The sequence below is a fragment of the Cnephaeus nilssonii genome (assembly GCF_951640355.1).
Source record: "Cnephaeus nilssonii genome assembly, chromosome: 2".
In the NCBI taxonomy this organism is placed as follows: Eukaryota; Metazoa; Chordata; class Mammalia; order Chiroptera; family Vespertilionidae; genus Cnephaeus; species Cnephaeus nilssonii.
The window spans coordinates 61,561,137-61,575,683 of record NC_137073.1 but is presented as its reverse complement, the minus strand read 5'-3'; the positions used below and the strand labels follow the sequence as shown (position 1 = coordinate 61,575,683).

Sequence of the window (14,547 nt, the reverse complement as noted above, 5' to 3'; positions counted from 1 at the left end):
AGAGAAAGTGAAATGTCAGGTAGAGAGGAATAGATATAAGAACACGTCACAAAGTTCTATCTTCCTTGAAAAGAGGCAGATAGTATGGGGTCTGAAAACTGCAAAATGAAGGTCTCCCTGCCTGTTCCCCTGAGTCTCACTCAGCTGATTCCCACAGAGCAGGCTATTAAGTCACAAAAGCAGCAGCCTGAGTGTAGAGTAAATGGATGCTGCCTGAGAGGCCAAAAGGGCAGAGAGGGGCAGGGGAGTGATGACCAAAAGGTTAAGTCAGCCTGGCCAGTTGCTCAGTGGTTAGACCCTCAGCCTGAGGACCAAAGGTTGATTCCCAGTCAAGGACATGTACCTCGGTTGCAGGAGGCAACAATTGATGTGTCTCCCTTACATCAATGTCTCTCTACCTTTCTCTCTCCCCTTCCTCCCTCCCTTCTACTCCCTCTAAAAAAAAAAAAAAAAAAAAAACAAATCAGTGGGAAAAATACTAGTATCCTCAGGTGAGGATTTGTTAAAAATGGTTAAATCAACGTTTTTTACAGGAAACTGTTGAGTTGAATTGGCATATATGCAAGACCAGAGAGAACCAGGTGAGATCACAGTCTAAGCTGGACCCCATCCCTGTCCCTCACCTCCAGCTTCCTTATAAAAATAGAGGGGTGCAAAGAAAGGAGAGGGGAAGGTGCTGCCATGTCTGCTGTGGGTCACGGGTTTGGCAACAGCTCTGTAGCAACGTAGAACTTGTCTGCAAAATCTATTCCAATCTCAAAAGATATTTTGGAAAACACTCAAACTTCTAATTCAGTGTGTTGAAAATATTATTCAAAGGCAACCCTAAAAATGCTGAATTTTTCTTTGATCAAAAGCTATTTTACATTTCAATACAAGAATAGGAGTCAAATGTGGCTTAAGGGCAAAGATAGACCCTGGTTTCCATTTTGAGAGAATGTCTACTTGCAATCTTCAAAAACTGATCATTTGCCATGCACAGACCAACCTTCCATCTGAGAGAGGACCATTTGAAGTGCATTGCCTTAAGAATAAAAATTTCCAACAGAGTCCATAGATTCTAAACCCTTTAATTATAACGATTTCTTCAAATATGTAGCCACTCTGATATCAGGCTCCACAGGAGTCTACGTTACAGGGATATGTAGGAGGTTTTCTTGTTTTGCCTGATTTTTTTTAACTGACAAACATACATTTTGCCCTTTCTTTTACTCCATTCTTTGCATTCAATGCTTAATGCTGCAGAGAAAAGGAGAATTATTCAGGAAAAATCCAAAACAACTATAAAGAATATGGGCTTTTACAGTAAATAAGTGACAATCTGCCACGCAACAGGCGGCACCCTCAAGCACTCTGCATGAATGCAAACTCAGAAGTCAACCCTCCCTCTTCCCCTCCAAGAAAAAGACTTTTCAAGGAAAGCATTTCTGAATCAAAAAAGAAAACATGCTTTGATTCATTCTTTCCCCTTTCCCTTTCTCTGAAGCTTCAGCCCCATGCTGGTCTTTCAAATCTTTCCATCTTCCCAGCCCCAGGTCAGGTTACTGACCAGCTCTCACTGGGACTGCCGTGGCCTCAGCATGGGCATGGTCTCCTGCCTCTGCTCCCAACTCGACCCTTCTAAGGCTCACTTGACCCCGTCTCCTCTGCTCAAATGCTTCCAGGCTTCCCTACTACCGCCCTCATTTGCCCCTATACTCCCCATTACCCCCCTTCCCACACCCTAGGCCTCATCCCAATACTGACTCTCCATTTCCTGTATACACAGGGCACTTATTCATCTCTGTGTCTATGGCCATATTCATTCCCTCATGCCCCTATGTCCAAATCCTGACCATACTTTGAAATAAGGCAGAGGCCATCAGGTGCAAACACCCTTAAATTGCTGCCACCAAACCTGCTTCTTACCTGCATCCACCTTCTGGCTGAGGCTACCATTTCCCCTGGTCTCTGGAACCCACCCCCACACATCTCCTTAGGGACCTCATCCCATTGATTGCCCCCACCTTCCCCTTTAACCTCAACTTCTTCTCTACACACATATCAGCCCACTCAGGTGCTATCCATTAACCCTTTGCACTCGCTTGCTTTTTTCTCGATTCCTGCTACCGATGCTAACCGTGTCGAGTCACACTCGACATCCGAGTGCAAAAGGTTAAAAAAACTAAAAACCTTCCCCTGATCCCATCCCAACACTGTTCTCACTCTCCTACTACCCCTTTCTTTAATCCTCTGGATAGAACCAAATTGCTTGGCCCTCTCCCTGTCCACACCTCCTCTTTCCACACACCCCTCAACCCATTGCATTCTGGATTCCATCACACCACTCCTGGTTTTGTTATTTTATAAAATGTATTGACACCTATTATGTCCCAAATAACACTCCTAGTAGTGGGAGGGAAGGAGAAATCGGACAGGAGCTCTTGGAGTCCGGAGGTCAAACTGATAGCTACAAACTGATAGCTAAATCCAGTCCAGAGATACATTTTATTTGACTTGTGCTGTGTTTTTAAAAGTACAGATTATTTGTCAAAGACAGATAACCATGGAACAGACTGAGGAATTTCAGAGGGAAGACAGGGGTGGGGTGGGTGGGAGAAGAGTGTAATATGTATATATGCATAGCCCATGGACACAGACAATAGAGTGGTGAAGGCCTGGGGTGGGGGGGGGGCAGGTGCAGAGGAGGAGTTAGTGGGGGGGAGGGGGACACGAAGGGGACATCTGTAATACTTTCAACAATAAAGATAAATTTAAAAATAAAATTCAAAATTCTGGAGACTTCACACAAAATTCCAAACTTTGGGCATCTATCAAAGAAGGCAGAAATTCTGGCAACACTGCTTTTTCCACTGTGAGACAGTCACCTGGGGCTGAGCAACAGCTGCCCCTCAGAGCTCCTGGTTCACCACGGGCCCCACCAAACCCTCTTTGCTTTGGCCCCTGTTATCAATGGAGTTTGAACTCGGACTTTAGATCAGTGCTGTTCAATGAATATAAACATGTGAGCTACATACATAATTTTAAATTTTCTAGTAGCCACATTTGAAAAAATAAAATATAAGGAACAGATGAAATTAACTTTAATAATATTTTACTTAATTCATTATATCCAGAATAATATTTCAACTGCAAGCAATATAAAAATAGTAATTAGAAATTTTACTTTCTTTGTGCAAAGGCTTTGAAATCCAGTGTGTTTTTTACACTTATGTCACAATTCCCACTGCACAAATCCAGATGCAAAAATAGCTTTGCAGGCAGAGAGACAGAAGGAAAAATATTAAGAAAAAAAATTAAAGAAGAAAGAAGGCAGGACTAAATAAAAAGGTGGTGAGGTTAAAGAATAGGCATAGTGAGTGCTTTCAAAATAGGAGAGAAGGGAGTAGGGACATGGAGAAGTGAACGGAGCTCAGTGAGAAGATCAGCTCTAGCTTTGTGTCCCAGGGGGAAGAAACACCCCTTTATAGGCAAGTGCAGTTGACTGGCAATGCAGATTTTCTGGAGAGAGGCTTTAGTGTTTTATAAATAGTCTCAGCATTAGGCAGGGGATCTGCCTTGCTATGAAAAGCAACTGGCCAAGTCTCTGAACCCCAGTTCACACCCTTGGCACTCAAGAGGCAGCAGAATGGGCCAGGCTAGGGGGGGCAAGAGTCCTGATCAAGACTGGGATTTTAATCAGTTGCAAGGAAATGGGTTTGAGGTAAAATGGCAATGCAGCAGGAAAGTATCTTGAGCTAAGATTCAAGAGCAGAGTTTAAGACTCGGAGATCATAAGGTAAGGATAGTCAGCAGGTGTCTGGAATCCAGATGTGGGGGTGCAATGTCAGAGGCCAGACAAGGAGACTGAGGTGCAAAATCGGATTCCGGGAGTCAGAGACCAGCACCAAGAAATGCAGCGCTGAGCCAGAGACCTCAGAAATAGAAACCACTCCCCCATCGTCCATGTGAGCACAATATGGCAGCCACTTAGTAGGCTCAGGTCCTCCCTTCACGCCTGCAGGCGTAAACCAGATTAAAGTGCAAGCTGAAAACAGCCAAGCTACCAGCTGGGAGGAGAGAGAAATATCAGCCACATCTGTCAGGCTTAAAAAACTCTGAATCAAGAAGGCATTAACATCATTACACAGCTGTAAAGGATTTTGAAACTTTTCTAGAGAACTTATCTCTGAACAGCTCTAGCCCATCCATTCATTGCATCATTCATTCAGCAACCATTTATTGAATGGTTCTCCCTGAACCGTTTTTACAATGTCAATTAAATAGGTCAATTGTACCAGGATTTGCCAAATTCTACTCTAGCAGTGCTGGTGCAGGTAGCTCAGGCTGAAGCAGAATAGGTGAGATTGCTAATGCTGAGGGGGCCTCTATGAATAAAATGGTGGGATTAGGAGGAGGCATTGATCCTAAAATGCCCAGAGGTCCATTTGTCTATCATGTGTTGCAATTTTCCAGGCCAGGATCCAAGAGAATGGGAATTAGGCTGGTATAAAATACCAGAAAAGAGACTTCACAGGAAAACTGTTCTCTTAAGAAGACAGTAAGCAGGACTTGGAAAAAAACAGAGTTTTTTGCATTGCTTACATTCAGACTAATGTTAAATACAAATATTTGGAGACATCAGGGAAATCATGGCCTGATATTCTGCTGGAAAAAAAAATTTCTAATTAGAAATTGGTTACAGCCTTGGCCAATGTGGCTCAGTTAGTTGAGCGTCATATGTGCATCCGTGAGGTCAAGTAACCCAGTTCAATTCCTGGTCTGGGCACATGCCCAGGTTTTGGGCTCTACCCCTGTAGGGGCGTGCAGGAGGCAACCCATCCATGTTTCTATCTCATCAATGTTTCTCTCTCTCCCTCTCCTTTCCTCTCTCTCTAAATCAATAAGAACATGTTTAAAAAGAAAGAAACTGGTTACACTGGAGGGAAAAATCTCTGCATAAAACCTTGAATTGTTGAAGGATAGTCATCACCTTTTACACCTGATTTATAAAGAGCAATGTAAGTTAAAAGGAAAGGTTGATAGTGACAAGGAAATCAAAATGGCACATAAAGTTAATCATGCAGGAAATAAAATATATGTTATTTTTAATGGTGCTGACAAAATTCACAAATACAGGAAAGATTATTTGGCAAGTGGAAAAAATGACCTGAGGAAGGATGCCTCACACCTTTCAATAATGAACTTTATAGAAAGATAAACTTGACATAAATAGGTATATTTTATACTGCAATTTTATGAAAACAAGGAAGCTTATCTAAAACAAGTTCGAGGACATTATTTCATTCACATTAAATAAAACCCCCAAAAGTCAATATTCAAACAGTGATCCCCATTTATCAAGAAAGGATTTTACTGGTATTTAGGAAGCTTGGCTTATCGAGGCAGGGAAATATGTATTTTTAATAAGTTTCCCAGCAAAAAAAGAAGTCAAAACAAAAGAGTTTCAGATTTCAAAAGATCAATGACTCCCTTTCTAAAACAGGTGTGTGCTGTGATACTGTAAATAGCTATGAATTAACAACAAAAATGTATGACCCTAATTTCTGAATCTGTTATCCAGGCATGTTTTTTATTCTTCTTCAATGTAGAGCTGGCAAACATTTTGATAATCATCATGAGCAAAGAAATTACACTGCATGTTTCCTGAGGTACCAAAGATAGATTATTAACCTTTAATTTGTGAAATCATCCCTTATGTTCAAACAATGGGGCAAAAGAAAAAAAAAAAAAGAGGAAATGTCTGTTCTATTTCCTTTATAAATCTATGAATCCTATTTCATCCCTCAAAGTATTTATTCATTTTTCCATGATAATGTGCACATACTTACCAAAAGTAATGCTTTTTTTTTTTTTTACTGTGTTATGATGTCACCAGTACGACCTTGGTTAATTTTGAGCTATTTTTGTCACCACAGCAAGTAAAATACCTGAAATTAAGTAAAAAGGACCAGCAAAGCTCCCTGTTTTTTTTTAATACCCACTTATTTGTAATGGTGGCAATAGCAAAACTTTAATATACTGTTCAATAATAATAGCACTACTGATGTTTATTAAGCTAGGTTTCAAGCCCATTTCATACAATATCTATGTAATAACACTTCCCTTTATGCAATATTCATAGCTCTACTCAAATCTGCCAGATACACGGGATAGGAACTAAAGGTTACAGGGAAGTAACTCCACTCTAAGGTAACCTCTTACTCACTCTTTTCACTCCCTTTCTCTGGAAGGACCGGAAGATGCCAATATTTTTCAAGAATGCTACAACCCACCAAAGGTCACTGCACACCCTGCTCCAAAATGTCCTAAGGTCTCATCTCTCCCCTACCCCCATCCCGACATACACATTTTGAAAAAGCTACTGTTATTTGGGGTGGCTTTCTGTAATTATAGATTTTTTTAAATGGTTTTAATCATTTCTGTTAGGAATTCTTTTTAAATTTGGGCCTTCCCAAGGTTAAGTTATATTCTTTGAAGTAATATTAAAGATATCTGAAAACAAACAGCAAAACAGTAACCCAAATCATTTTTTAAAATAATTTTTGAAAACACAGGCTTTCTTTAAAAGGTCAGCTAATTAATAAAGTGAGATCCATTTCACACGTAGGCTTAATGTAAGATGTTTTTCCACGTTTTGTCAGGCCATAGAGATGTGTTTCAAGAATTTGATCCCAGTGAATGAATATTCCTCTTACTATGTTTTGAAACATTTCTATAACACCTTGAATAAAACATTTTTACTCCTCTAGGAAAACAATTTTAACAAAATAAATGTGAAGGAAAAACAATAAAAGTTTAACATTCACGATCACTACAAGCTTTCTGTTAAAACACTAAAAAATGCAACATATTCATTCCTCACTCTTTATCTTAAAATACTGATTCCCTGATTCTAGCAGAATATAATTTTAGTAACTCATCAAGACAGAATATATAAAATTGGCATATTTTTTATATGCACACAAATTGAGAAAGCATCTTTCCCATCTGTGCTGCAGAAAATGAAATGCATCTGGTGTGACAATATGGCCCGGCACGTGAACTAGAATCAGTGGGATGAAAGGGGTTTCTTTTTTTTTTCCAAAGCAGATTATTTTAAATAATGCATGTTATATAATATGCAAGACATTATCAAATGTGTTATAGTGCATTGCAAAGGTATATTTGGCTAAAGAAAACATAATGGCACGAGGGTTGGCAGGGGCATGGGAGGTAGCTTGTTCTGTTTTAATCACTGTTCAGCATTGACTTCCAAATCTCTTGCCCCAGCAACCCAATCTGATTTTTGGCTTCTCCTTAACATCTCTACCCAGTGTCAGAGTATGTGCACATATGCTGTTGGGGCTTCATGCTGGGCTAGGGGATGGAGAGGTGGGGAATGTTTGGAGAACATGGCTGATGCCAGGATCAAGCAGAGAACAAGAGAAAAATTGAGCAATTTGTCTTGTCTTGTGTGTTTTTTTTGTTTGTTTTTTGTTTTTTTTTTGCAACAAATGTTCTTTCTCCTTTGAAAGAAAGTTCTTTTTATCTAGGCAATCTGAAGATGAATTTTATAATTTCATTGTCTTTTCTTCCATGTGTTCCCATCTGTTCTTGGGAACTGTGAATAAAACTGAAATCTACATGTGCTACGCACTCTATCCCATGCCCCAGTATTTTTGCAGGTGATGGATGTGCTGAGAGCACCAGGGAAGATCTCTGAGATATGTAGGGAGCTTTGGAAGGGTGCTGCAGCGCTAAGCCTACTCCTGGGCACCTTGGTGAGCCCTCATCCTGTTCCAGGTTCCAACCCTATTTCTTCCTCTTCCCCATTCAGAGAGGTGAGCGGGCTCACTGAGTTGGGCAGAGAAGTATTTAGAGGACTTAGGAGTCCTCTCTTCTGCATCAGTGAGCAAGTGCTGCTCAAAGCTGGATTTGTGACTCATGACAGAGAAAACTGTCCAGTTCTCAGAGAACAAGGCTCCGTTAGCAGATGTTGGAAACCACCAACAGTGCCTCTCCCCGGGACTGTGTCCTCCAAGGGACAAGCCCCTCAGGGCTTACTGTCCTGCCTATACCCACCTTTCACCTATTCTTTGAAAGATATTTTAGCTTTTTTATTTCTTCTGTGTCTTCACTGAAATGCTAGTTCTTTATAATTAAGAGCTTCTTTAGAACTACAGATGGTATGATTAGTGTCATTTGTGAATATGACATAATAGATATGCAACAATGAATGAATCACAGAGAACAAAGAACAAGTTAATATAGCTAATCCATCATAGAATTGATTCTAGGGATGGAGGGAAAAACTCCAGGGCATACGTAAACTTGCAAGTATTATTAATCACTAGGACTGAACTCATCTCAGAAACTTAAGTTCTAAAACTTGTCAAAGGTAACTGCAGTCATGGGAAAAGATTCTGGAGAATGACTTGACTACAAAACCTCTGTCATTTATCAACCATGTAAACTCTAGAATTTCTTCAAGCATTGGCTTCCTAATCCATAAAAATGGAAACAAGAACTTCGATCATGTAGGACTGCTACGGGGATTAAATCATGTACTAGTATGGCTATAAAGTGCCCAGTCTATGGTGAAGGCACACACAATAATGTTTAGTGTCTTCTCCAAAATAGGTTTAGGTCTTTTGAATATGAAATTCATATTTATACAGCAGCATTTTTGAAATAAATATTGATGGTGTCTGAAAACTTTCTGGTAAAAATAAACATAAATACCAATTCAGAATTCCCTGCTTTTGCTTTGAAAATATCTTGCTTCAATGAGCTGCAAAGTAATTTAGTAAGTTAACATTTGCAGTAATATATCTACCACCCAATCTAATGCAATTATTATTTGTTGTCTTATTATTCTTGATTGCAAAAGTTCATCAAAACAAATGTAAACAGTACCCCAACTCTAAAATTCTTATAATTAGGCTATGTACACACACACACACACACACACACACACACACACTCACACACACTTTTTAAATACATAGTATTCATCTTTACTGAATTTAAAACATCCTTTTAAAATGAATTTTTAACCTTACTTTTGGAACCAGAAACAGAATTCTATTAAGTTCTTTTTCAAGATGAAGGGAAAGGTAGATTTATTTAGGCTTTTTGTCAATAATATCCCTACCTACTCTTCTGAGAATAACTAAAAACATTTTCTAGAACATCAGGAGTTTCCTTGAACATCAATAACATCAGGTTGCTGCACTCACCTGTGTTTATTGAACAATAAAACACTCATACTCTGCTCTATTTTCTGAAACCATACTAATAAACTATGAACCGTTTCAACTGAAAGCACATCTATTCCCATATCTTATCCTTCTAAACATAGCCTTATGTTTTCTGTAGTTAAAGTTTTAATGTACATAGCAATTAATCTCACATGTCTATTCAGAGGCAAAATATTGAGTTCAAATAAAGTAAGATATATTGAAAGAAAAGAGTTCTTTAGGTCCCTGGCAGAATGGAACTCTCAAAATATGTGATAACACTAACACGATTTGATAACATTTACAAAAGGAGGGAGTGCACGCAGCGCTCAGCGGAGCACCTTAGGGGCCCTGCATACACGTGTACTGGATTCCTGTCCGACTAAACCTGCGTGATCAGAGTCAACACGATGCGGGAAGCAGCGCACTCGCAACGCAGCCGCTTCGGGCGACTATTAAATCTTAGCAAAGGCCGGAGGAACGTATTTCACTAACTCGGATGAGACGCGCAGGCTGCTCACTTGTTGGGCAGCGACCCACTTGCGGCGGGAAGTTTTAGGAAGGGAGTGTGGGTAAATCAGCAAACCTCTGCTTTAAGGCTTTCCCCACGCCATTACCTCACGCTTACCATTAAGCCACCTGTTCGTATTTGTTCCTTCCCGCAAACCATTTGTGTCCAAGTCTGGCTCCTCCACACCACCATCATACAGGGTTGTCATCCTTTCTACGTTTGGGTTTGGGTTTTTTTTTTTTTCTTTTGACAACGTGGGACACAGTGGAGAGTCCTTCTAGAAGACCTCCAAAAAGTACCCTGAATTATGTCTAACTTCCTTTCTCCCCTATTTAGCGACCATTAATACTTCCACTTTCACTGTCAGCTCATAAAGCTATTTCTGCCCCAAGTAAAGTCGGGGTGCAAGACTTATCTTTACTGAGCAGGTGCGGGACGCTTCCTTTCCTCGGTTTGGTTGACCTGGGAGCACCCGCACCGCCCTGCAGGTCTCGGGGTCTCGGTCCCCCAAAGCTGGAGGCGTGGCCCCGGCCCCCAGCACTCACCTGGCTGCCGCCGCACTCCCCGCCTTTCTCCGGGGTCCAAGGCTGCCTAGGGCTCTGGGCCCGCCCTGCCCCCGCCGGGGGTGGAGGCGGCTCCAGCAGCTGCTCCAGGCTGGCCGTGCCTGGCAGGGAGGAACTCTTCTGATGGCACAAGTGCGCCGCGGCGCCCCGACGCTGTGCACCCTCATCTTGGGCACGGTCCCCCCTCGGGGGTGGCTGAGGCGAGGAGGACAGGGAAGAAGAAGCGGAGGACGAAGAGGGAGCTGAGTCTGGGGAGTGTCCGCCAGGAGGCGTCGCTCCGCCGGCTCCGGTCGCCGCAGCGGGCCCCTTTCCCGCGGGGAGCAAATGCTCGCGGATCCTGCGGCGCAGCGTGGACCCCTGCTCGCCTCTGGCGGGGCCGCCGGGCTCCAGAGGTTCCGTGGAGGAGCAGCACAGGTTGGGCTGGGAGGAGGAGAAGACGCGGTCCAACACTTGCTTCCGTTTCTTGAAGCCGATCCACCTACTGCCCGTGCCACCTGCTCCGGCCAGGGCTTCCCGCCTGCCCCCCGGGGGTGGCGGGGAGGGCGATGGGGTGGCCGCCGTGCGCTGCTCCGGGCCCCCGGCGCGCCCGCTGCTGCCGCCGCCGCCCTTACTCTTGGCCACCCCCAGCTGCAAGTTCTTCCAGAGCCGGGCCTGGAAGGAGGAGGGCGCAGCGGCAGGCTCGGCGGAGGAGCCCGCTGCGGCTGCCGGGGGCTCCATCCTCCACTCCCCGCTCCCCCTCTTCCCTCCTCCTCCGCCTCCTCCTCCTGCTCCACCGCCCTCGCTGGCTGAGCCTCCTCCCGGAGCCCTGCGGCGGTGGCGGCGGCGGCGAGGGGCGCAGCAGCAGAAGCAGGGAGCGCCCCGCCGCTTCAGGCCAGCACCGGGGACCGACGCCGCTGCCTCGGATCTCCGGCCCTTGGACTCCCGCGCTGCCTCTCCCCGCAGCACCTGCCCGGGTGGGCTGGCTCTGTCGCTGAATCTCGGCTGCCAAGCCTGCAAAGTTTCTAGCTCCGACCTCCAAGGCTCCAGGCCCCCGGAGTCCCCCAGGCCGCGTCCTGCCTCCCTCTCCTTGTGGCTTCCAGGTTCAGAGGCTACGCGCCCCCGGGCGTGCGCCAGGGACCGCACCCGGTGCCCAGTAGACAGCACCTGTCAGCGGCTGAGGAGGCTGCCTCCAACCCGGATTCCTGCGAGACCCGCACCACGGGGGACGTCGGGCTGAAGATTCCCGGGACCAGCAGCCCTGAGGGAGCACCCCTGGACCATCCTGCAGCTCCTAGATGGGAGGACGGGCAGGCGAGAGGCGGGTGGAGCCAGACTGCTTCCTAGGATCCAGCCAGAGTCCCCCGGGCAGCTTGCTCAGGGCTGCCGCTGGACGCACCAGCCAGCCGTCGCCTGGGTCCGATGAAGTGAGCCAGAGCGGAGATGATGCGCCTTCGGTGGGTCCTGTGGGACGCCGAGCTTCCACAGGCGAGCTGAGCCCATTTGAGTTCTGGGGCTGAACACCGCTGCCCCCGCCCGGTTGCGCTCCGGGTCCAAAGGGAGAATTTGATTTCTTCTGTCTTGACTTCATCTCCCTCACCCCTCCCCGCTCTTTATTTATTTGTGCAGTGTTTCTCCTGTTATCAGGGTCTAGAGATTTCTGGAGTCTGACGATAAAGCCAGCCCTAAAGTTGCGGGAAGTTTAAGGTGGCCGCCGAGGACATACGTGAAAGATGCGCACTGCCTCTGACCCCCATTCCAAACGCAGGGAATCTTGTTCTTTTCACTCAATGGCATGTTTCCTTTGGTTACTTCACTTGCTTCATTGCCAAGGCACAGAGAAAAGGCTTTTCAGCTCCTTCAGACTTTGCTTCTCCAGGGTCTCCTAATTCTACTAAGAGAGCCTCTTGGAAGGCGGTGACACAGTACCCCTGCCCTCTTCCATTGTGCTCCGCACCCCTAAATGTGGAAACTTGGAAGAGTTACCTGGGCTTTTTCCCACCACGCCTCTTACAATCTCATCTAGCTAACAGTATGCCCTCGAGATGTTACCACTCTCTAACCTTTTCATTTTTCTATTTTTTTCTTGCCTTTATAACAAATACTTAAATATTTATTGAGCGCCTACTATGTACTAGGCTCTTTGACAGATTCTGGGGATGCAGTTGTAAACAACGGAAAGAGGGCCCTACCCTAATAAAGCTCATCTTCCAGTGAGAGTGAATCAGACAATAAACACAATGTCTAATAGTGACAAGGCCCATGGAGACATTAAAACAGGCTACCATAGCAGTGCCTGTGGAGGTAGGGTTGACAGATAAATTACAGGACCAATTAAATTTGAATTTCAAATAAACAATGAATAATTTTTTAGTATACATATGCCCCAAATATTGCATGAGACATACTAAAATGCTATTTGTTGTCTATCTGAAATTCAAATTTAACTTAGTTTTTTGTATTTTTATTTGCTAAATCTGGCAACCGAATAGGAAGCGTTTTTTGGGTTTTGATATTTTGTTGTTACTTTTTCTTACCTTATGTATATAGAAAAAGTCTCCCTGAGGACTCAGCTCAGTGCCTCAGTCTTTTTCACAGGGGGCAAGTTGAAAGTGTCACAACCACAAAAAATTACCTGAATATAGAGATACTGATAGCCCAAAAGGAAACTGCAAATACTCAGAAGTGTTCTTCTCTCTAACATAGGAAAAGTATTTTGTTATTAGTTTTTCTAGGACATGGTAGACAAAGTATGAAGAAAAAAAGTAAAGAAATAGAGTTACTATAGAAAATTGAGAAGAAATAACCACTACTTCTTCCAGAACTCTTTATAAATATGTCAATTTTGTCATATTTATATGATAAAAGCTCATGGACCCATGGAGATAACTCTACACAATTCAACCTTATTTTCACATAGTCTCATACTGATGTACTCAATTGACTCTTTTACCTTAATATTTCCATTTTTCTCTTTACCAAATTTTGTCTTGATGATACTATCTCTGAGATTTCAGGTTTTCAGGTTCTGAAATCTATGATCCCAAATCACATTTCTCCATCAATCAATGTGAATTCACTTACACAACTTGAAAGAGCATATATAAATCTTTCTAAACATCTGAAGTGGATTATAAAATGTGAGGCTGTCCTACAAATTGTGCATTATTATAAATTTGTACTGGATATGATCTCTGCCATTAAATGTCTTATTGTATTTAAGAGAAGATACTTATAAAAACTCTACAACACAAGGGGAAGCTGAATAGTACAGACTGATCACTGTGGGGAATAAAGAGGAGTGAAGATCACTTCTGTCCTGACTAATAAAAGGTTTCTTGTTGGAGGTACCATCTGAGGTAAGACCTATTGCAGGCGACAGAGTACACTAATAAGATAGATGGCCGCCTGCAAAGGCAAGCAAAATTCATGGCACATAGCAAGACTTCAATAAATGTTACCTCTTCTATTTATTACATTTTACTATCCATCTTAAATATTAACAGAACACATATTGATTGAATTAATATGTGCATCACATATTGAAATAGATGACAAACACATTTGAAATAGGGAAGGTGATAGATAATGCAATATCTGAGCAGAAACTCAAAGGCAGTGAGGGAGGGGACAAAGTAGTGAATCTGAAGGGAAGTTTTTCCAAGAAGAGGGAACATTAAACGGGCTGAAGCAGGAACTTGCTCAGCTTGAGGAATGATAAAGAAGACAAAGTGTATGGAACAGAGAAACAGGATGGGAGGAGAAGATACTGCAGAGATGGCTAAGGAAGCGATCACTGTAGGACTTTGTAGGCGACAGTGAAGACTCTGGACTTGGGTGGGATGGAAAGCCACTGGAGGGCTTTGAGCAGAGTTTCTTTATAATCTAACTTGCATTTTAAAGTTTCACTCTGGCCTCTATGTTGACAATAAAGTAGAAGAGAGGAATGGGTGGGAACATAGTTTAGACAGCAGCTGTTACTGCCCCTGACCGGCAGTGATGGCTTTGACTGAGTGGGTAGGTGAGAAGTGGTGAAACTGGTTAACTTCTAGATAGGCAATGGTTTGAAGATATAACTGGCAGGACTAGACATAGTTAGGACATGGGGTAAGCAAGATTGATGCTAAATGGTTTGCATCCTTTAACATATGTAATTCTCACAGCAACCTCATTTTATAGATAAAGGAACTGACTCTGAGGCATATTAAGTGATCTTGCAAGGTCATTTCTTGTATAATTAGCAGATCCCAGGTCCACAGGATTCCAAAGCCACACA

At 43.4% G+C, this 14,547-nt stretch overlaps 1 protein-coding gene across 7 annotated transcripts in view; it reads right to left on the bottom strand.

Moving 5' to 3' along the window:
• The window catches only part of MCTP1 (multiple C2 and transmembrane domain containing 1), a gene marked incomplete at both ends in the record, with an annotated part of 442,947 nt that extends 431,935 nt beyond the window's left edge, over nt 1–11,012 (bottom strand). For all 7 annotated transcript variants that reach the window (XM_079799000.1, XM_079799009.1, XM_079799010.1 and 4 more), the window contains one exon: nt 10,278–11,012. In XM_079799000.1, coding sequence (XP_079655126.1) covers nt 10,278–11,012 — 735 coding nt within the window. The remainder of the gene's footprint in view (nt 1–10,277) is intronic.
• Nucleotides 11,013–14,547: the final 3,535 nt, after the last annotated feature.